The sequence below is a fragment of the Podarcis raffonei genome, chromosome 7, assembly GCF_027172205.1.
Source record: "Podarcis raffonei isolate rPodRaf1 chromosome 7, rPodRaf1.pri, whole genome shotgun sequence".
In the NCBI taxonomy this organism is placed as follows: Eukaryota; Metazoa; Chordata; class Lepidosauria; order Squamata; family Lacertidae; genus Podarcis; species Podarcis raffonei.
Genome location: NC_070608.1, coordinates 27,755,769 through 27,779,112, shown reverse-complemented (window position 1 = coordinate 27,779,112; position 23,344 = coordinate 27,755,769). Strand labels below are relative to the sequence as shown.

At 42.6% G+C, this 23,344-nt stretch overlaps 1 protein-coding gene across 3 annotated transcripts in view; it reads right to left on the bottom strand.

The window, feature by feature from the left end:
• The window catches only part of MMP16 (matrix metallopeptidase 16), a 172,614-nt gene that overhangs the window by 62,832 nt on the left and 86,438 nt on the right, over positions 1-23,344 (bottom strand). For all 3 annotated transcript variants that reach the window (XM_053395711.1, XM_053395712.1, XM_053395713.1), the window contains 2 exons: positions 21,724-21,846; positions 11,398-11,702 (listed from right to left, as the gene is read on the bottom strand). In XM_053395711.1, coding sequence (XP_053251686.1) covers positions 11,398-11,702; positions 21,724-21,846 — 428 coding nt within the window. The remainder of the gene's footprint in view (positions 1-11,397; positions 11,703-21,723; positions 21,847-23,344) is intronic.

The following is a 23,344-nucleotide window of genomic DNA, read 5'->3' as shown; positions in this document are numbered from 1 at the left end:
CATTTCATTTATATACCGCTTACCATAAAAGCATCTTGAAGCGGTTTACAATAACTAAATACATAGGTGTGTTTAAAGATATGCATACACACACAGCCCATAATAAAGCTATGTCAAATAAATCCATCTAACATGTAACAAAATACATAAAGAATATTCGTGTCCATAAGAATAATATAAATATAATCAGAGCACTACAAGGCAGTATAATATAAATTTTCAAACATCACAACAAAGATACAATTTTCATCCAAGCTCACATTACCACTACAAGCATTCAGAAGAAGAAGAAGAGTTTGGATTTGATATCCCGCCTTTCACTCCCTTTAAGGAGTCTCAAAGCGGCTAACATTCTCCTTTCCCTTCCTCCCCCACAACAAACACTCTGTGAGGTGAGTGGGGCTGAGAGACTTCAAAGAAGTGTGACTGGCCCAAGGTCACCCAGCAGCTGCATGTGGAGGAGCGGGGAAGCGAACCCAGTTCACCAGATTACGAGTCCACCGCTCTTAACCACTACACCACACTGGCTCTCACTACCTCACTACCTCAACCAATACCTATACCTATGTCAACCAATACCTATGTCAACCATACCTATACCTATGTCAACCATGTAAACGTGAAGCACTCATACTCAACAATATGACATCCCCCATAACAAAGGGTCACTGCCAAGCATTTGTATAAAATGAATGCCTAATAGTTGAGACACTATACACACTATACGCATGCCACTATATACTATACACATACCCCACCCCTGCTGAACTAATAGCCCTCTCCCATCTCTCACCTGAGAAGGGCCCAAATCTATATCAGAGCTGGATCTCATGCTGGAGGGAACAGAACTATTTTGATCCACTCGCTCCCAACTATAGTATTACAACATACCCAATACTGCAGAACTTAAAAACCTAAAACACGTGGGGTTTTGGTGTGTGGTTTTTGTTTGTTTGTTGCATTCTGTCATATTATATTTTGTACCACTGAAAGTTCAGGCACTTTCAGATGCTATAAACGATTAAAAGAAGAAGAAGATACAATTCAAGTTGTGTACTTTGTGATTCTTGGATCTAATTCAAACAAGCAGTCATACCGTGCATTGAAATCCACCCGTTGCCCTGAAATCGAGTTGTGCTATTATATGTGTTCTCACTGCCTAGGTTGCACTGATCATTCCAGTTACCTCCTTCTGTGAGGCGTTTAGCGCTCCACAGAACAGCCAAGTATAATTCATGGGTTGCCCACCCCAAATCCCATGGAATAAAAACAAATGTATATATGTTCAAGCCAATGTGGAAATAATAGTTTGCCTATGACAAATTTAGACAAAGGTTTTCTAATCAAGATGGGGAATGACTAGACAGGCTGAGGGAGCTCTTGGCTAATCCATAGAGCTATTCATTTCTCATTAACACTGTGGAGGAAATGCTCTGAACTGTCTGTATTAAACATAAATGTAGCATATAAGTTTGGGGGTAATGGGGTTAACTTGTACATGAAGTTACTCTATCATTAAGGGCAACAATTGGGCAAATATGTAATGAAGAAGACACAGTGGCGTAGTGTGGGGGTGCAGGGGGGGCCGGCCGCACCGGGCGCAACATCTGGGGGGGGCGCGCTCGCCACCTCCGGAGTCGCCAAAGAGCCTCGGGCGCAGGTTGTAGCAGAGCCCCATGTCTCGCGGAACCGACGAGCTGTGCGCACGTCCGGGCTGAAGGCGTCCGGCAGGCAGCGGCTCTCAGCGCTCGCCGCGGTCCCCGCGCGTCAGGACCACGGAGGGCGCGCCAGGCAGCCCCTCCTCACAGCCCCCCCCCCGCCGCCGCCACTGCTGCTGCTGCAGCTGCTGGGCCATGTTGCATTTTCCTCGCCTCTCTGCCCTCCTCCGGGCAAGCGGCGTCGTTTGGGCGGCAGCGCCAGCGGCAACTCGCCTCAGATCACCTGACACGGACCCGCCACCGCCGCCGTGGCTACCTTACCGTAAATACCCCAGCTCAGGCAGCAGCAAGAAGAAGCTGGCGGCGGCGGCAGGTTAGGGGTTAGGGGGTGCAAATTACTTGCCTTGCCCCGGGTTAGGGGGCGCAAATTACTTGCCTTGCCCCGGGTGCTGACAACCCACGCTACTCCGCTGAGAAGACACATTTGTTATTGATATAGTGAGAACAGGATACCTTTTTTCAAAACACAGCTAATAATCTATTACGTTGAAAGTGGGTGTTTACACAAACTGTATATGGCAAGCAATGTTTCTGTGCAGGCCAGTTGCTACTGAGATGAATGAAAACTTGTGCAGGATCAATGCTCAATCAATTCCATCCTAACTCACCAGCTTACTTGCATCATTGCTGTATCAGATACCAAGAATGTGAATGCTGCACTTTCAAGCATCTCTGCCTGAAGTCCTCTCTCTTGCTGTGTCTCAATGCCACATGTGATATATCTACAGTTGAGACACTTGGCTCCCCCAGGGGATTCATCTCTGAGATTCTGCTGGTGCAGGTTCCTGCAGCACAGCTTGGGTCCAGTGTATCAACTGAGCTGGCAGCAATGTGAAATTTACTAGAAGCTGATTATCTGCAGTTCAACAGAGGTTGGGATTTTTTTTTTCCTCCATAAATTTCTCCTGGCTGTTAGCACACCATTGAAAATGAAAATAAATAAATAAATGACTGAGATCAGCCTGTATAGATTTGAAGTATCTTTAATATGAACCCTGTGTTTCTACAATACTCAGAAATTGGTGAGCTCTGTTAAAAGACAATTAATTTATATTACTCTACTGGATTTAAGTCACTTTTCAAATCGGGGAGACTGATGAAAAGAGGCCATGGGTGGACATAAATGTGAAAATGTATGCACAAAATGCCAGTATTGCAGCTTAATAAGCATGAAGGTTTTCTTCAAGTTTCTAAGAGTTAAAGCAGATGATCTGCAAGTTCCCCATATTATTTAAAATAATGCATAAATCACAAGCTTGCAAAAAAGTAAAAGGCATGCTCCTTTCCTGAAACTCAGATAATTAACCTTGATTTTATTCTGCTTCTGAGAGAGACACACACTGCATGTTAAAAATGAAATGATGTACATTTAGAACACAGAATATGTGTGGTAATCTATAAAAAGAGGATGTCTCTGTAAGAAACCATTTGTCCCTCAGCTAAGAATGTGTGGGAATACCAGAGGAAAGAGGTGATTAGCTTTTAAGCTCCTCATCTTCTAAGCCATTTTGACAATGCACAGAAATTGCCCTTCCTCAGGATGTTTACAAGGACTTGCCTCTAGTAAAATGTACTGAACTGTAGCCTTCCTAGCTGTCTTCACATCCCTAATGTTGATTCATTCAATCTAATTTAATTCTTGATTAAATCAGATTAGCTAGATTTGGTGATTTGCTAAGCAATTGGGTTAAACTAGATGAAGTACATCTCTATAAGTCTCTAGGAGGGACGCTTTCTATACTGAGATAAAATGACAGCCAAAGAAGGGTAATAACTCTGAAATGAACATACCTCCGGATTTAAGAAACACTGTTTACTAGGGGCATTGCATGATAAGAATTATTATAACCATTACATTTTTATATAATGTGTGTGTGTTGTTCTGGCTCCCGTCCAAAACCAGTCAATTTTTTGTAGTTAAGTAAAAAAAAGTAAAATTTCATTACAGCCGTTTAATGGTACAAACTCAGCAGCTAGGCAAGAACCGAATTTAAGCCAGGTGCTCTTACAATACAGAGGAATAGCAACAATACGTCCAGTCAAAGAACAAAGGAGAAGATTTGAGAGTCCAAATTAGCAGCAGGAGTTGCAAGACTACATGGGAGCTGTGATGGGAGCGGCTGCAGAGACCACATAACACCGGTCTTGAAAGACCTACATTGGCTCCCAGTACATTTCCAAGCACAATTCAAAGTGTTGGTGCTGACCTTTAAAGCCCTAAACAGCTTTGGTCCAGTATATCTGAAGGAGCGTCTCCACCCCCATCATTCTACCCGGACTCTGAGGTCCAGCACCAAGGGCCTTCTAGCGGTTCCCTCACTGCGAGAAGCCAAGTTACAGGGAACCAGGCAGATGTCCTTCTCGGTAGTGGCGCCTTCCCTGTGGAATGCCCTCCCACCAGATGTCAAAGAGAACAACAACTACCAGACTTTTAGAAGACATCTGAAGGCAGCCCTGTTTAAGGAAGCTTTTAATGTTTGATGTATTATAGTATTTTTAATATTTTTTTGGAAGCCGCCCAGAGTGGCTGGGGAAGCCCAGCCAGATGGGTGGGGTATAAATAATGAATTATTATTATTATTATTATTATTATTATTATTATTATTATTATCCAATAAGTTTCCCTGCCAACCTGGCAAGCTTTGAAGCAGAGGTGGAGAAAGTTCAGCTCTCGTGAAAGACCCTGCCCCTATGAGCATTCTTGAACCAGAGAAAGGTGCTTTTTTGAGGGAAGCAAGTCTCCTCCCTTCTCTTGATGCACCACCTCTCCTTGGGAGAGGTTGCTAGGAGTGCCTCCTCTTCAAAACTTTCCTGTCCAGTCACAGCAGGCTGCATCCCTGAGCACCCTTGAGGGAAGGGGCAGCCCCAGGTCTACTACCTCATCAGGTCTGGATTCACCTGGGGGTAGAGGGCACTTAATCATGTGGGCTCTGCTACATAGCCTCTTACCCCAACTTCTCCTTCTGAATCCCTCACTTTCAGGTACCTTCCATTCCTGATCAGATTCCAAGGGCTCAGAGGAACCATGACATTTTGTACATAAAAAGAAAATTCTGCTCTGTCATTTACCTCTTGTATTTTATATTCTTATTCCTAGATTTATTGTTTAAAGTATGATTGAAAATTATCCTTAATTGTGATATATTATGGAAATGTCTGCTCTTCTTTGGTCTGAACTTTTTTTTATGTACAGTGGTACCTCGGTTTTCGGATGTAATCCATTCCGGAAGACCGTTCGACTTCCAAAACATTCGAAAACTGAGGTGCAGAAAAAAATAAAATAAAATAAAATGTACACACAGTGGAAGCCATTCGACTTCCAAGGCGTGTTTGAAAATGGAAGCATTCCAGGTTTTTGGCGTTCAAAAACTGAAATATTTGACTTCCGAGACATTCAAAAACTGAGGTACCACTGTATTTCTGTCTGTATGGGTATGCACGTTTGCACAAGACAGAAAGGAATACTTGGCCGGGATTCTTGCAACATACGAGTTTATATTCTTTATTTATATAAATATTTTAATTCCAAAACAGCTATCTGAAAACAAATTATAGTATAACTGAATCACATCATCAACCCTTGTTTTTAGAGCTAACCAGTACACACACAAAGAATGAAAAGAAGGGGAGAAAACAAAAAAGGAATAACATGAATGAGAAAAAAGAGAAGAGAAATAAGTTTGTGATATGCAAAGTATTTTTTTAGAAGAAAACAGAAGCACAGCAGAATGATGAGGCGATCAATACATGAAGATAGAGTGGCCATGTGTCCTGCTTTACAGACAACAAGTCCTCTATTTCAAAGGCTATAGGAGGACAACAGGCTTTGAAGACATCCTCTGTTTGAAGGGCTGTGTGGACCAAGTCTAGTTTAAAGATAAAGAACCGTAAGAAGGAAGATAAGGGACCTTGAAATTGGCCATCAGCTGTTATCACCTGGGCAGCATACTGAACAGGTGCCCAGTCCACTATGGTGAGGGATACTGTATTTCTAATTAAATTAGTGTGTGTGTGTGTGTGTGTGTGTGTATCTATCATAAATCAGCATATGCAAATTTCATGCTAATATCTGCCCACTTTTTCTGTCTCATTTCAAAGGGATGTTTGAAAGTAAGACCACCATAAGTGGGGCAGGGTGGTGGTGGGAGGAGGTGAGTTTCCTTATATCCACATTTCTTCTAGTAGATATCATAACACTACTTGATAACATATGGGTACGGGGGATATGTCATCTGAGCAATTTAAAAGCTTGTCCTCTAATATTAATGCCCAAGAATTTTAGAAGTACAGGAGACCTGATATAAGGTCGCTTTTCACCATCTAATGCCTGTCCCCCATCAGGCTTTCATATCAGAGATACATTTAATCAAAGTTGGAGGATGCAATAATTTACGCAGCTGGGACATGGATACTTTGAAATAAGAAAGCCTATTCTTGCTACCATCTCTTAATAGCTCAGCCAGCAAAGCATGAAACTCAACCTCAGGGTTATGGGTTTGAGCCCCGTGTTGGGCAAAAGATTCCTGAATCGCAGGGGGTTGGACTGGATGTCCCTTGCGCTTCCTTCCAACTCTATAATTCTACGATTCAAAGTACAAAAGTAGATAAAACCTCCATCCTGTGGCCTTAATTATACCCAGCATGACCCCACTGTAGCCTCCAAGACTGTTTCCCCCAAATCCTACCCTCCTGTCCCATGCCTGACATAATATTTGATGTCAGGGATGAAGCAGGTGGAAACACAGTTACCAAGGAATGATCAGAACCCTTGAGGAGCTTGGTGCAGGACCCTTGTTGTCGGTGCTGACACCCAGCAACCTGCAGAGATCAGCTGTGCTATAGAATTCCCCACTGGGAACTTCAAAGCTGCCCTTTGCAGCAGAGGGAAGTTGCCACTGGCAAGTCCCTCTTGATGCAATTAGCTGCTTCAGGAGGGATTGCAGACTGGGAGGGGGGCAAAGGAAAAGGGTTAAATTAAAAAATCACTTACACTGCAGTCCCAAGCATGTGCGCTCTACCACAGGTGGTTGCCATGCAAAGCTACAAACAGACACATAAGGCACAGAGCCAAGGAATGCATGTAACATAGTACGTAGTTTGGAAGATGAGTCCCACCTCTCCCGAATTCCCAGGAGAAGTGAGGGCTCAGCCAACAAGGATCCTCTTAAACTCTCAGAAGGCCATTGACCTGAGAACTTTCACAGCTTACAGCCCTGACATAGGCTGACTCCATTTTCTTTTGCAAGTGTTGTAAGAATGTTCTGTAATAGCTTTTGGAAGCCATGACTGAGCTTTAGCAAATGTCTTCAAATAGTTTAATGGTACTGGATGGTTCGTTTGTTACACTGCCTCTCAACCAATACCGGGTAGCTTAGAAGCAAAAGGAAGTGCTACCTCAATACAATGTTCAAGTTGCTTCTTTTGGATGGTGTTTTGTTTTCCCCACAAAACTTTATCGCCCTTGTTGTTTGGGAATTAATACAAATGCTTTCAGATCAGGAGTAACTCCGGCAAGATTTATGAAAGCAGCAGCAACAATATATTAAGGTTTTACTGAGCACTCCAAGAAGTTGTTCATCTCTTTTGAGAAACACAAAATTCAAATTGCCTTCATTAGCAGAGCAATATAGTGTGGAAAATGAGCCTGGTACTTTTCAAGGGGGTTGGCGATTTGCATTTTTGCTAAATAATCAAGCTGTTGCATTCTCCCAGCCTCTTGTAGGACAGAGGAACATGCGAAGAACAATCACTCAACCAGCTAATCCTCTTGACGCTCTGGAGTTCAATTTCGTTTTTAAACAAACTGTCACTGAAGTTCTCGGCTGTTTTATAAGATATTTTAAATGACAGCAGACCATACAAGGACTGTACTCACAGAAACCACCATTTATGCCAGGAGCTGGGGCTGGGGAGTCTAACTCTGAAGAATACCTTATACAGTGGTACCTTGGGTTACATACGCTTCAGGTTACATACGCTTCAGGTTACAGACTCCACTAACCCAGAAATAGTACCTCAGGTTAAGAACTTTCCTTCAGGATGAGAACAGAAATCGTGCTCCGGCGGCACGGCGGCAGCGGGAGGCCCCATTAGCTAAAGTGGTGCTTCAGGTTAAGAACAGTTCCAGGTTAAGAATGGACCTCCGGAACGAATTAAGTACTTAACCCGAGGTGCCACTGTACCTTTAATCTAGTTATATATTTTGCTCCACTGTGACTTTTGGATGTATAAGATAGTGTCTTCACAAAGGGACCTTGCCTGGGGATTTTCGTACCTCAACTCAAAAGGTTAAATGCATTTTTAATTATTTAAATTTTAATTATTTTAATTATTTAAATTAGTTGTTTTGAGAATTTGTATAAGCTTAATTCTGTTGAATTGTGATTCCCCACCCCCATGTAGTTTCAGTGACATTTCTTTAGCGAAAAATTTAACTAATAACTACAAAGTTACAGTAGCCATTACTGATTTAGTACCGGATGGAAGTAAACTGGAGTATGACTGGAGAGGCTAGGAGGAGAAGGTAGGAAAAGCCCTGTTTTGCTAACAGAACTCTGCGTACAGCTCATATGTTTGGGCCTAATTCTGTGAAACTCCCTCCCATTTGAGATCAGACAGAACCCCTCCCTGCTGAACCTCTGGTACTTGATAATGACCTTTTCCAGAAGTCATTTTAAGTGAGTTTTCAGATTTAACTTCACTGAACACAGCTAAGGGAGCAATTCAATTTAGCACTAAGGAGATCACTCCCTTAGCATAAGGCATAAGCATTTCTGCTTGCCTGATGGAACAATCTCTTTCCTCCCTCCTGTGTGTTTCGTTCAGGAGTTTCTCTCAACACTCTCACTGAGCCATTTTTCTCTTTTTGGGGGGAGGGGAGGACCCTGTTGCACTTGGAGAAGTCTTGCATGGGCTTCTGCTAGCAGGTCTAGTTAGCTGGAATATAAATTGTTGATATATACATTGTTGAAGGGCAGTACAAGCAGTGATAGTTGATAGGTGTGCTGTGCCAGTTTACATTTCCTCTTTGTATAATTTTCTTTAGCAAATTGCACAAATTCCTGCTGGTGTGAATGCAATTCAAAAGCACTATAATGTACTGTATTGATTAATATCCAGCAATTTGAATTTGTTATTGAATTATTATAGTGTTCTGCACTAATGGCCACACACACACACACATATGTCATCATCATCTTGTTTGATAACCTGCAGAGTAGATTATTTCTTCTTGTCTAAGAAACACGTTCTGAATATGCTTCCAGGCATCACGTTGTAGAAAAGGGACATTGGGGCAACACTCTGTGATGTGATGTTGACCCAATAATGCCTCAAGTGACATTTATGCCTGATGCTGAGAACTGCTGCACCAGGAAATAGCTACTTCAGAAGAGGAGAGTGCTGATAATTTGTGATGCTGAGCTAGCACAACGACGATGCCACCCTCAGTGGTGCAGACACTGTAACTATACCCCACCAATCACAAAGGTTTAGAATTTGGCAATTAGAGCCTTACATCTACAAACATTTCACATATCCTAGTATCATGACTTATTGCTAGACAACCGAATATTATTAAACTGTGGTAACAGTGGTTTGGCAAGATGAAGCAGCACAGCTGCAGCCACTCTAATATCTCCCCCTTGAAAGTGCAACTTTTCCTTGCATCAGTATCTCTTCAAAAGCCTAGAGATACAGTAAACAGTGCCTCCCTCAGCGCAGCTGCCATGCCCCTTGCACCAGCTTGAGAACCCAGAATTTTGATCCAAGATGCTTTGGCTTTAACACCAACTCCTACACAGCAAGACCCACAACAAAGCGAAAAAGAGTCAATTCCAAAACCATTTGTAAATTTGATCTTTAGTGAGCAGATCAAAGGAAATGCATTGCAGTGGGTATCTGGCGTGTTTCTCCGGTTAGGTCTTTAATTAAAATTCTATCCCATAGCATTTTCTTCTGCTGCTGCTTTGCTATTGAGGTTCCTGGATTACCAAATGCTTCCTCTGATGCCGAGGTGAGATTTAAAGCTCTAAGTACACAGTAAACCATGAGCGGTAGAGTTCATTTTGCTGTCAAGGGGATAGGATTTCATCTGACATAAGTGAGAATCCTATAGGTTTCTGTGATAGTTAAGATCAATAAACTGCTGTCTTATTGAGCCTGCCACGCTGAAAAAAATTGCACCATTTAGATGTGTTACTATGCTGGACTCATCCTAGGTAGTATTAGATTAAATCCTTGTTACGGATATTTAAATGCAAACATTGTTCAATAAAAGGCTGAGTCGGGGGGGGAGGGTGGATCCCTGAAAAAGAAAAGAAAAAAGTCTCCACAGTTACCCCAAACCAATCACTAAACCTCAAGATACATTTTGTGTGCTCATAAAGCCTTAATTACCACTTCTAGCCTTGTCTCCTTGAAGGACCTTTTAATTTGAGTTCAGGATATAGTTCCTTCCTTTTACAGACATCACAAAGCTTTCCCTAACCATCTCAGATAACTATCCTGCCTTAAAAACCACATTGTTTGAACCAGACATCATGCAGCAAGCAAATCCATTTAATGTGCAGTGCAACCCTAAAATGAGGCTACTCAGAAGTAAGAGCTACTGGGTTCAATGGGATTTGTTCCTTGGAGATTAAAATATATATATTTATAATAAGGAGCAAATAAACACATCTATGTTTTCTTTGATATGAACCAGTATGATTCACCTCACCTGCAACCTCCAACCGAATTTATACATAGTGAAGTAGTGAGTGGATGTATTTCTCAATTTCCTACAGCTAATTAGATATTTATTTCTGTCCCCTGCCCATCTTCTTTACCCTTCTTGGTCCCTTCTTGGTTGTGCAAACATTTGGCAGACCAAGAGTTAATACAGTTAATGTCAGAGAGTAATTGAGTTTGGATAGTTATGAAATCAGGTGCTATTCCTTCACCATGTGTAGAATGGGGTGTCCCAGATGGAAATGCTAGGGTTGTCATTTTTCAAAAAGTAAAAATCCGGACAATAAAGTTTGACAAAGTTTTTTAAAAGTTGCACCTGGTTTTCAGCATCGTGATATATCACCAGCTAAACATCATGATATACTGATATATCATGATGTCTGAAATAAGGATGGAGCTATGTAGAGGCACTGGATGGCTTCACAATTTTCCCCACATAGTGATTTTTGCATAGCGCTCTCTCTCTCTCTCTCTCTGTCTCTCTCTCTCTCACACACACACCATGATTCACAATATATTGCCAGGTCAAAAATTATGAAACCGATATCACAATATGGACTTCAAATCAGCATTGGATCAATATATCCCCCAGCCCTAGTATCTGTTCACGCACCAAAAGTTACAATATATGCTATTAGCTTTAAAAATAATAATTCCCAGACATAACATTAACCAGGAGATAAATCTTTATATCATTTTATAGCATACAGTATGTTCAAAATAAAGCCAAGCTCATTGTCTCTGTGAGATAGGAAATTGTGCGACAGGAGATTCCTAGCGTTCCTTTTGCAAAGTTAAATCCAATTGCCAGCAACATTACCGACACTGAAATGCAGCCATGGTGGCTGCTGGGTGCCACATTTAGGTATGCAATCAACCTTCGGTTCTGTATGTACATAATGTACTAGAGATAGAAATGGAGGCTGTTTAAGTATAACTGGGTTCTTACCATCATGATTAGGGTTTCCCAAAGTCCATGGCTCATCTGAGTCAAAATGAGTATCTCCCCCAATTCCTGGCCCGGGAAAGTAAGCGTGAGCCAAAAATCCTCCCTCCCCATCAAAGGGAGAGCTGTCTCCATGAAAACCTGATGCAAAAATGATTGTAATATCCACGTCCCTCTTGCCATTCTCTAGTTCAATGTAAGGAACTTCCTCAAACGTCAGAGGGGTTACATTCTGCCACACGTCAAAGGCACGGCGAATAGCTTTACGGGTTTCAGCATCTCCTACTTTCGGAGTGACGTTCTTTATGCTGCAAACAAACAAAGGTAATGTCCTTATTAGTAACACTGCTCACTTCTGCTTCAAAAGCAATGAATTGTTTTGACACAGTCCGTACTGGGGGAGGGAAATCAGTCTTAAGGGGAAACAGTCAGCATTAATAACACTTAACATTAGCATAGTTCAGAGCACTACACATACATATCCTAGTTAAATATACTCACATGTATTACCTAGCTGTATCCATACATAAGGTTAAGTCAGGATTCTTACCTCCAATATTGCAGATGAGCTGATTGAGGGTGTATAAGGCTTGCCTAAGGCCATCTTTTGAGTTCATGGCAGAGGCAAAAGTTTGAACCAGGGGCCTCCTTAGTCATGCTCAGTCTCTTAGTCACTCTGTTACACAGTGCTTAAGCATTATTAGTAAGTGACTGTTACATCAGATCTTAGTTATCCGATCAGCAGCAGCAAAATTTCTCTCTTCCCCGACTGGTTAAAAATAAACATCTCTCACAAAAACTTATTTGACAGGCAAGAACTGTCTGTTTTCATATTAGATAATAATTACAATTATTTAGTCAAATGATGGCACTTCATTCTGATCAAACAGATGCAAATTATATCTTATTATTGATTATAATTAACAACAGCATAACAGGCTAGGCACCCACCCAAGAAGCACTACACAAAGCATGATAATTAACAGGTACTTTTTAAGGACAGTGAAGCTATTGACTCAATTCTTGGTAACTTAAGTATACAACTATCTCTAATAAAATACAACTGTCAACACCAGTTGTGACGGTAGATCTGCTCCCAATGCCCCACTGGCAAAAGAAACATCCAAACAGAGGAAGAACTCAATGCTGCAGTTTCTACCCATGCTAACCCTCAGGAAAAGGTATATAATAGTCCAATTGGAGAAACTGCAACAGGACCCATGACTGGAAGGAGGCCAGAGTCTGATTTTTGAGAGAGAGAGAGAGAGAGAGAGAGAGAGAGAGAGAGAGAGAGAACACCTTTAGACCCTTCCGGAAAGAATGCTTCCAAGCAAAATGTGCAGGTAATTTTCTAAGCAATTTCTATGAAATATGCCAGCCTACTTGCTCCCGGCTTCCAATCTTTTTAGCCAAAGACTGAAGTCAGAGATGTGATTGACAAGTGGGTTGTTTGGACACCAGGCTATAAGAATGCCTGAGGTGTGAAGGAGCCGTTGTTAGTCTTCAAGTTACCACAAGTCAAACTAATTTTGTGGTCCTTTATTTCATGGGCTTCATTTTGGGAGAAAGGGGGCCCCAACCACCTTAATCTGGCCTTGCGTAGTGCATGGAGAGGAGCTATCACATTACATTGTATTTCCTGTTGCATGGTGGGTGAGTGGGTGTGACAAAGCCACTCCCGAATTTAGGAGGGGGGGGGTGTTGCGGGCTCATGACCCCGCCCACACGCACTCTCGCGGGGCTGGTGCCAGCCCCGCGGGAACCAGGGATTCCCTTTTATTATTCATCTCCTGCAGCCTCAGCCAATCGGCTGGCAGCAGGGGCGGGCCGACCTAGGGGCACTTAAGGTCGGGGCAGCCCTTGGCTCGCCCCTTTTCCTCCTTCGCAGCAGCTGTGTTTTCCCACCCACCCGCCCTTTAGGTTTAGCATTCAGACTTTGCTATGGGCTTTGGCTGGTCGCCGCAAGGGGCCTGGTAGGAGTTTTTCCATTTGGCTAATTGGCTGGAATTTTGAAGCCACTTGGTTTTTTCGCCTACCTCGTAGCAAACGTCACAACTTCTTGGTCTTGGCGGTTAGGCATTGGCCGGGGTATTGTTATGCAAATGAGATCGGGGGGAGGAACGCCATCACCTCCCCCACTTCTTGAAGGGTAGTTCGTTAAAGGACTCCGAGGGGCGTCGCCTCGTCCGAAACCTACGGAGGCTAGGGCCTAAAGCGCGCTCCCGAGCGGTAACTCCTCGGGGAGCGCCTAGGGATGTGCATCTCGGGGGCTCTCCCTGCTGGTGTTTAACCCTTCCCGGTTAGAACCGGATAGTCTGTTAGGGCCAATGCCTAAGCCAATACCGCTCTTTCCTGTAATCAATAAAGTTGTGGCCATTTTTCGCCCATTAACCTAAATTCTGGTGTCCTGTGTCTTTATTTACTCCATCTGTGGGAGGGGGAGGGAATAGCCACGCAACAAGTCTCAAATTACTCAGTCAAACATGAAGGAGAGATGTTCCTGGGACTCGCATGCCACTGGGCTAACATGGGAACACAGCCAGAGAGTCACACAGAAGGCATCTATATCTTTCACCCTAACATGCTCCCTTGGTTTCTTTTCTTTTTTTCCCCAAATTAATATTTTTAGAATAACATTTTCCCCACCCCCCAAGTATGTAACAAATATATATGGAACAAAGGCTTCAGAATGAATATTCTAAAAATATTTCAAAAGGAAACATTCCAGAGCGCAAACATGTTATGTAACAGTTATATAAATTTCCTCCAAATGTGATGCTTTGTCAGAGCAGAAAATTTTCATGAATAAAATCTTGGATGATTCATTGATGCAACATTATAAATCATGCCAGATTATAAGGCACTGCATATCTCCAAAAAGTGCATATAGAGCTCTCATGTTTCCATTTTTTTAAAAAAATTAACCCTGTTATGTTTTACCTAGCCCATTCATAGTCACTGAAAGATCAGGGATTAATTAAGGCTATTAGAACATAAAATGGCAAGTGGGGAGTTGATACCCCTGAAAGCACATAAAATTCAGTGCACAGAAGCAAAATCAAGTTGGGAGAGCTGAGTATGTCTGCAAGTGATGAAGTAACGCAGCCCTCCTCAGTAATCCAAACAAACAGTAATTCAGATGTCTGGATTATCCGAAGACTTTGGATGCCCTCCAAGGCTGGCTGCTGCTGATAGAGGAATGGCTGTCGCTGGCCCTAGCTAAGAACAACAATGCCAAGGGGTTAAGTATTCTTGCCTACAAGCAGGCTGCGTGAGAGTGAGTGCTGGCTATTTGGCCCTTTCTCACTGCTCCCATTCAGTTATAAGCAACCAGTCACAAGCAGCCAAAGCGTCCATGCCACTTTAGTCCTACATTGCCACCATCAGAAGTTATTTGTTTTATATAATTGTAATTCCTTTCTAGTTGCATTTTGACCCAAATTTATTTATTTGTAAGAATTTCTAGACTGCTTGATACACACACAAACCCCCTAAGCTTTATACAAAAGTAATGTAAAAACAATAAAACTGTATAATAAAAAAGCAGAAACAGGTAAATACAGGAATTCAGAAATAACTGGTCCAGTCTTGAGCCCCCAAAATGTCAAAAATTGAGCCCTTGCAATGTCTTGCAATGAAGTGGAGGCACCCCGTGGAAATGCAATGGCCAACTTTATGCGACTCTTCTTAAAAATGTGACACATTTCCAGAGAGTGCCATATTACTCAAAAGATTGTAGTTTAATCCTGAGTACTTGGTTAAGAACAAAAGAAGTGCAGGTAGAGATTGTAGTTTAAAGGAATTACAGCAAATAGACCAGACTCAAATGCGGCCACAACATTTTTGTTTTGTTTTGTTTTATGATTTCATTTCATTTCATTTTAACATCTTGCTGCAGAAAGGAATACAGGCATCTCCATCTTCTAGCACTGGCCTCTGGATTTTTGGCGTACGCTACAAAATTTTGAAGGAGGGCAGCAAGGAGAATCTGTCTCCAGAAGAAATGGGAGGTTTGAAGCAAGAATTAAGTTGAGTTTCCACATACATAGTGGATGAAGGTGGTGGGGGTGGGCCTGACATCCTTCTTCAAATCTTCAGTGGAACACCTGAGTGGGGTCGGAATTACAGCTTGGAATCAGTCACAACAAATACAATCTCAGCTCCACTCTGCTAAAGTGATCTGTTGCAAAACCCAATTGACTTTAATAAGGTCATGATTTCACGTACTGTTTTAGCATCAAGAGCAATCAGTAAATTACAGGCCTAATACTTAGCGGAGAAAGCACTTGTGGTATGCAAATATCATCAGTATGGTGGGACAGCAGTTAACCACCAATGTCCATCTTCTGAAAGCAAAGATTTCCAGAAGACTTTGAGTTTGGTGACCCTTCTAGAATCAGATTCCTCGCCGTAAGGCAAAAAAAAATATAAATTCTGTCCTTGAGCAGAGGACGTTTTGCAGCCATAAACAGAAAAAAGTGACGTTTTGATACATGAACTCTAATAGTAATAACACAAGAGCACAATTTTAAGCATATACACAATTCCGTGTGATAGATGAGCCTGCCTTGTTGATGACAGATGCAGGGAAGGCTGAATTGGAGAAATACATAGTTTTGTGCCATTTTCAATAAACAGGTAAATTGTTAAGTAGTCCCTTTCTGTCAATTTTGCCTTTCCGTCTAAAATGCAGTTGTTCCCAGACATCCACAGTCATATATCTAATCTGTCAAAAAAAAAAAAAAAGCAGCAGCTTGTGACAACAAGCACTATTCTCAATTTGGTAACTACTTTGAACATTTGGTCCTTTTTACAGTATTTTCAATGGTATGGGGAAGACTTCCTTCATGGCAAATCCCTTTCACTGTTACACAATTTGAATAGACACCAAATAAGATGCCAGAAGGCTGTTCTCATATATATAAAAATATAAACACAAACACACATACTACACACACACATATTTTGTGTGTGTGTGTGTGTGTGTGTGTGTGTGTGTGTGTGTGTTTATATAAGTATAAATGTATGTATCAGCCTTTACTGCTTCAACTATGGGTCACAACAGAGAAGAAACAGTAAAATAAACTAGTGAATACAACAACAAAAAATTCCTGTTTCACCTTCTCACCCCTTGCTTTTTCCTGTAAGACCTATTGCAGTCATTAAGAGTCGTCAACAGGCTCATCACAGCTATCTGCCAATCACCCATTCCCACCACCCTTCTGAGTAATACCCCTCCCCACCTTCTCACTATATAGAAGGATCTGGCAACTTCTGTTTCAGTGTATCTGAAGAAGTGTGCATGCACACGAAAGCTCATACCAAGAACTAACTTAGTTGGTCTTTAAGGTGCTACTGGAAGAAAAGAAAAAATTTTGTTTTGAAAAAAATTCCTAAAAGCAGTACAATTTATTATACTAGTGAGAAGGAAGAAAGCTGGTTTGAACTTTAGAAGCTACCAAGGTGAATTCCACCACTGCTAACAGAGTCAATCTTTTCCAAGAAGCCCACAGAAAAATCAGTTTTCTGCAATTCAGATCAATTGGCTTCCCCATCAAGAGAAAGACGTGTTTTGTGACTGACACCAAATTGTTCAGGATGGCATTGACTGTGAAGAGCTCCAACAGGATCTATTTGAACAGGTTGGCTGGAAACTATGAACTAGTTATGACTGTACCATAAAGATCGACTGGAGTTGTGATCCAACAGGTGGCTGTGCAGTGGTCAGTCCAAAATGGAAATGATTATTAGAAAAAGGGTTGAAAAAGAAGATGGTAGCATCTTTGCCTTGGATCCAAAGATAAGTTAACTGAAAGAAATTCACAGAAGGAAAAGTTTCCCAATCTTGCATCTCTACAGCAGTGCCTGCACCTCTCCCGGCAACCACTTGTGCCCTCCTGAATAATGTGGGATGGGGCACAGAGGGCTGCTGAGGGACTGAGTGGATCTCTACCTGCTCTGAGGCAATTAGCCCATCCCAGCTATCTCTCATGTGGCACCACACACTACAGAGATCCCCCACCCACAAAAACCCACCTGGAGAGGTTTTTAATGGAAGGGAATTTTTCCTCCTGGAAAGTTCTTTCAATTAAGTTAGCTTAGGATTCAATGAGTTATATCTACATCTGTTGGATTGTCACTGGATGCCACTGGTTGTCCCCCTAGTCAGTGAGGTTCATTTGATATCAACACAAAACTCCTGTAGGATGCTCTTGTGGTAGATTCAGCAGGTACCTATGGGCCTAACGTTTGTTTGCTGAAAGTATTCGTCACCTCTAGGGGGTGAAGTCAAACTGCTGCTTTAGTAGCACTCAAATGACCTTCCCAGGGCAATAGCCTTGGCCACGTGCATGGAGGCCCTGGGCTACCCAGATAACAACAACAGCAACAACTTATTATTTATACCCCGCCCGTCTGGCTGGGTTTCCCTAGCCACTCTGGGCGGCTTCCAACAAAAGATTAAAATACCATAGTCCTTCAGATATTAAAAGCTTCCCTAAGCAGGGCTGCCTTCAGATGTCTTCTAAAAGTGTGGTAGTTGTTTTTTCCTTTGACATCTGGTGGGAGGGCGTTCCACAGGGCGGGCGCCACTACTGAGAAGGCGCTCTGCCTGGTTCCCTGTAACTTCGCTTCTCGCAGTGAGGGAACCGCCAGAAGGCCCTCAGCACTGGACCTCACCCCGTCCCCTCAGCCTTACTGATGTGGTCCAAAGAAAGCAGAACAATGTGCTTGGCGCCAACTTGGCCGCAGGAGTTGCCAGAAGGAGGCATACAAGATGCCATCCAACCATCTTAGGGACTTCACTTCAGATTTGTGTAGGGTTTACTCCTTAGCTTTTTCTTCTCCATAAGATATCCAGCAAGGCGGTGGAGGTTTTGGATCAGAGTTTTCCTTCTCAACTTGACGAGCCCCATCAGCCTTCTTCCCTCTGCACCACAAGCAGAAACTGCCTGCTTGACCGTTGGACCCACTATTGGTCTCATGTGCTCAATCCAATAGTTATTTTATTATGAACTAATTAAATTAAACCTCCACATCTAGTGACAGCATGCCTCTGAATAACAGTTAACAGTTATGAGTTCCTTGGAAAGCTCTGACTGGCCACTCTGGGAAACAGGACCTGCGACTGAATGAAGCCTTGCCATTGCCCAGCAGGGTCCTTATCTTCTTAACAGACCCCACCTTACAGAAGAAGCCTGCTTCACACTTTGAGAACTTCTACTGAATTCTCAACATAGTTCTTTGAATTATTGATCACACCCATTAAGAAAGCAATTTCGTACAAAGTAAACTCAAGATACTGGGGGAAAATCTTGCTGCCTGGAATACACGACACAGAGAAGAAACAACTAAACACAATATAGGCAACGGAGTGAGGTGGAAACAAAAGATGGTCCAAGAGGGTGTGCAGTTAATCACATTCATTCATTATCCGGGGGGAAAGGGATAGCTAGCAAGTGAGTTTTCCAATTTTTCTGACTATACGTAACAGCTCAAGATGCAGACATCTAAAGCAGACAGCGAGCTCTGTAGCACTTAGTCTCAAAACAAGGTGACTGGCAATAGAATGGGAAATGAAATCCAATGTTGGTAACCGCATAGTGGGAAGAAACCCTAACTTGGCTGTAAATCACTCAGGGAATATAAATCATCAGAATTAGTGTCCCTAAAAGGGAAGGGGGAGAGACTGCTAAAATAAGGGAGGAGAGGAAACAGCTTATTTAAGATTATACCCTGATTTATTCTGGAAGCTTAGGATGAGTAACATCACATTATGATATTAGCATAAAACATTATTCCAGTGCCCTTCTTTTCTTAACTGAGCTACGTTACAAGATTGTACAGGATTTCTCAGAAGAATACACAAGAAGGACTTTGCATGTTTGAAATTTAATATATAAATACAAATGAGTATTGCTCAAGCAAAAAAACAAAAACAAAAAAAAGCCACTTCCTAATCATGTTCAAAGAAAATCCAAACATTTCAGGCAAAGATGTTCTAGGACTATCTCTTCTGCAAGCAAGCTTCATAATATCCCATGTTAAAGATGTAAGGTTGTTTTTTTTTTAATATGCCAATGAAAATATACAGAAAATGAGCAATAGCATGAATAGGTAAAGGTAAAGAGACCCCTGACCATTAGGTCGAGTTGTGACCGACTCTGGGGTTGCGGTGCTCATCTTGCTTTATTGGCTGAGGGAGCCGGCGTACAGCTTCCGGGTCATGTGGCTTGCATGACTAAGCCGCTTCTGGCAAACCAGAGCAGCGCACGGAAACGCCGTTTACCTTCCCGCCAGAGCAGTACCTATTTATCTACTTGCACTTTGACGTGCTTTCGAACTGCTAGGTTGGCAGGAGCAGGGACCGAGCAATGGGAGCTCGCCCCGTCACAGGGATTGGAACTGCCGACTTTCTGATCGGCAAGTCCTAGGCTCTTTGGTTTAACCCACAGCGCCACCCACAATAGGGTCCCATTATTTATACTCCTCATCAGACTAGAACAAGGAAATGCCCTATGAAATTAGGATGAAATTAAGCAAATTGTTTTTGACACTAAAAATTCATTGATCTTTGGAATCATTGGAATTTATACCAAAGTAATGCTTTATACCAAAGTAAGGCCCTCAGTCCATCTAGATGGGATTTGTTTATACTGCAGATCTCCAGGGCTTGAGGCCTACCTGGAGACGCCAGGGATTGAATCCAAGACCTTTTGCCTGCAAATCATGTTCTCTGTTCACTAAGCTATAGTCTTTCCTCTATGGAACCTGCTCTCCTGGGAAGCTACTAAATCTAATAATATAACTCAGTTCAAAACAGTACTAGACAAATCAATAAAATCAATCAATAATGATGAGCAAAGAAGTTCAAAGGATTCACATTCCCATAGTGATGAAAGATCTAAGTACCCTAAATTTCTGGAACTTGTAACAGTGACAGCGCTCACCCATTCTTTGGTTGAAATCTACCTCTGTCACACCAGCCTTAAACATGGATGGCCGTAGCAAACTTCAACTAAGTTACCCTGGCTAAATAGAAAGGTCACAGTGTATATTTCCTCTAATGGACCAGCCTCCACTGTAGAACACAGGTGGAGCCTGTGGGTATTCTGCAAGCTTAGACAGAGTCAATCCCTTGAGCCACTACATCCAACATGCCTCCTAGCTACACTGGCTCTTTGTCTGCATCGTTAAATGTGCTTCTGCCTCTGATTCTGGGCTGTTCTCTGCCACAGCCTTTTCCTGCTCACTAAACCCTGTTGCTTCTTCAGCTTCCAACACCTCCTCCTCCCAGTCTGCTCCCTCTTTTCCATTTGACCAGCGTCCCACCACCAATCCCCTGGCTCTGAGCCTTCTTCCCTTGGGGGTACCCCCAGAGGACCAAAAGCTGCTGTCCCCCACCATTCTTCTGCATCCGGCCAGTCCATGACGCATGTTCTAAAAGTGTTAAGAGAATTACACCTACACACACACACACACACACACACACACAAATACTTCTATAAAGGCATGAAAATGCTTCCTCAGCCACTTGCCAGTTTTTAATCAATCTAATTCCACTTTGGCATAGACTTGAAGGCCCCCAAATCCAGAAAGCACTCCCCGCCTGCCATGACCTGGTGAGCATATTTAGATGAGTAGACCCCACAAGGGACGCGGGTGGCGCTGTGGGTAAAACCTTAGCGCCTAGGACTTGCTGATCGCATGGTCGGCGGTGCGCTCCCGTCGTTCGGTCCCAGCGCCTGCCAACCTAGCAGTTCGAAAGCACCCCCAGGTGCAAGTAGATAAATAGGGACCGCTTACCAGCGGGAAGGTAAACGGCATTCCGTGTGCTGCGCTGGCTCGCCAGATGCAGCTTGTCACGCTGGCCACGTGACCCAGAAGTGTCTCCAGACAGCGCTGGCCTATAGAGTGAGATGAGCACACAACCCTAGAGTCTGTCAAGACTGGCTCGTATGGGCAGGGGTACCTTTACCTTTAGCTTAGACCCCACTTTTGTTCTTCCTGAGCAATTTCCCCAGAAAAGTTGCCAAGGCTGTTGAAAGATGTTCATAGAGGTTTCAAGGGAGGCAAGAGGTTAATTTGATAGTGAGAGCTTCAAAAGAACACTTTATATAATCACGGACCATTTGGACTCCATAAAATCATTCATTGCTTCTGCAGCTCATGAGCATTTTCTCCCAAGACATGCAAATCAATATTTTCAAGCTGCATACCAACATCATTGTCTTTGACAAATCATATCTCAGTAATAGAGCTGCATTTATTTATTTATTTGCAATGCTAAAGCACTTACAAGGGAAAGGGTCACGGCTCTGCTTTCATTACCTGTAAGTGATATGTTTGTGTTGCCACTTCTGTCCTGTTAATGCGTATCGCTTTCGACGAATATTAAATCTGGAGTTGCCTCGTGTCTGATCAGGCACACCGCAACGAGGCTTCTTCATCCAGCTTTAAACAAATAAGGAGACAAAGGAAGAGATCAGTGGCACACAGTGGCAATAACTTCTTAATGCAGCTGACAACCGCTAGCTCATTTCATTAATAAACAGCTATTCTCTCTCTCCACCCTTCCAAGATACGACTCCCACCCACCACACACTTCCACATCTATTCATCTATTTCCTGGCTGGCATTTCTAAATCGCACATCCCTTTAGAATACCCATACAGGGAGACAGAAAGGGGCAAGCAAGCAGATTGGTAGGTGGGGTTGCTACCTGTTCATGATTTGCATGGATCCTTCGTATTCAGGAGCTCTGTGCAAATTAAGCAGGAAATCAACAATGGATGGTGCTTTATGAACTGGGCTCTGATTATGGCTACCTTCAGTTTCTTTTATTTCAAAAAAAAGTGCCTGGAGGGAGAAGGCAGCTCCCTGAGAGAGTAGAGAGCAACAGCAAGAATGATTTATATGTAAAACCTGCTATTAATGGAAGCTGCGGAACCATGGAAGCTGGCTCCCCCCACCCCCAATCAGTCTAGTTTAGTGTGATCTGACTGGCAGGAGCTCTCATGGTTTCTGACAGGTCCTTTCCAGCCCTACCTGAAGATGCCCAGAATTGAACATGGGATTGAGCATGCAAAGCATGCATTGCACCACTGAGCTTCAGCTCTCTCTCTCTCTCTAACCCATATTATAGAAATATAATGCACATTGGAGGAATGAGTAAATGCCCCCTATCTCATTTGCTTACTGTGCCACAGGATGGCTTTGCCGGACATTTCAATCTACCTGCTGAATTTCTAAAATAGCAAAAGCACCGTTTTCTACACTGATCTCTCTCTCCCCACCTCCCACCCCATGCATATCAGGGCATTGATTGAATCTGCACATGATGTGCACAGTATAAGCAGAGCTCTTGATACAATCCTTTTTGCACTGCGTTCTCATGAGTCAATGCACTCATGTGCATCGGCAACATGCGGGGGAGGTGATGTAAATTACAGTAAATGTGCAGTGGAATGAACAAAAATCAAAAGATAGGACACATGACAGGTAACTTTGACAATCAAGTCATTTGGAAACCCCATAACTGGAGAGAGATTCAGACAGGAAGAATTTCATGAGCATTCCTAGTATATTGTGTTCCTTACTCTGAAAACTAAAATTGCTGTGTAAGATAATAACACATTACTATTACTATTACTATTATTAGGTCTGTGACTGGACCTAATGGTCAGGGGTCGCTTTACCTTTTAAGATAATAAAGGTCTATAACGACCATTAGGCTGGGTTGAATACCACCATTATTAGAAACTCACAATTATACCTAATCACAACGACAATGCCCTAATGTTGCATTCCTTTTGAGTCACTGAAACAGTGAATAGCTGAGCTGTTTGTATTTTGCCATGTAACACTAGGAAGCTGCTCTCACTTTCCAAGGTTCACTAATAACTACAGGAGCATTTACAGGCAAATAAAATGCAATTGATTCAAAAAGTAA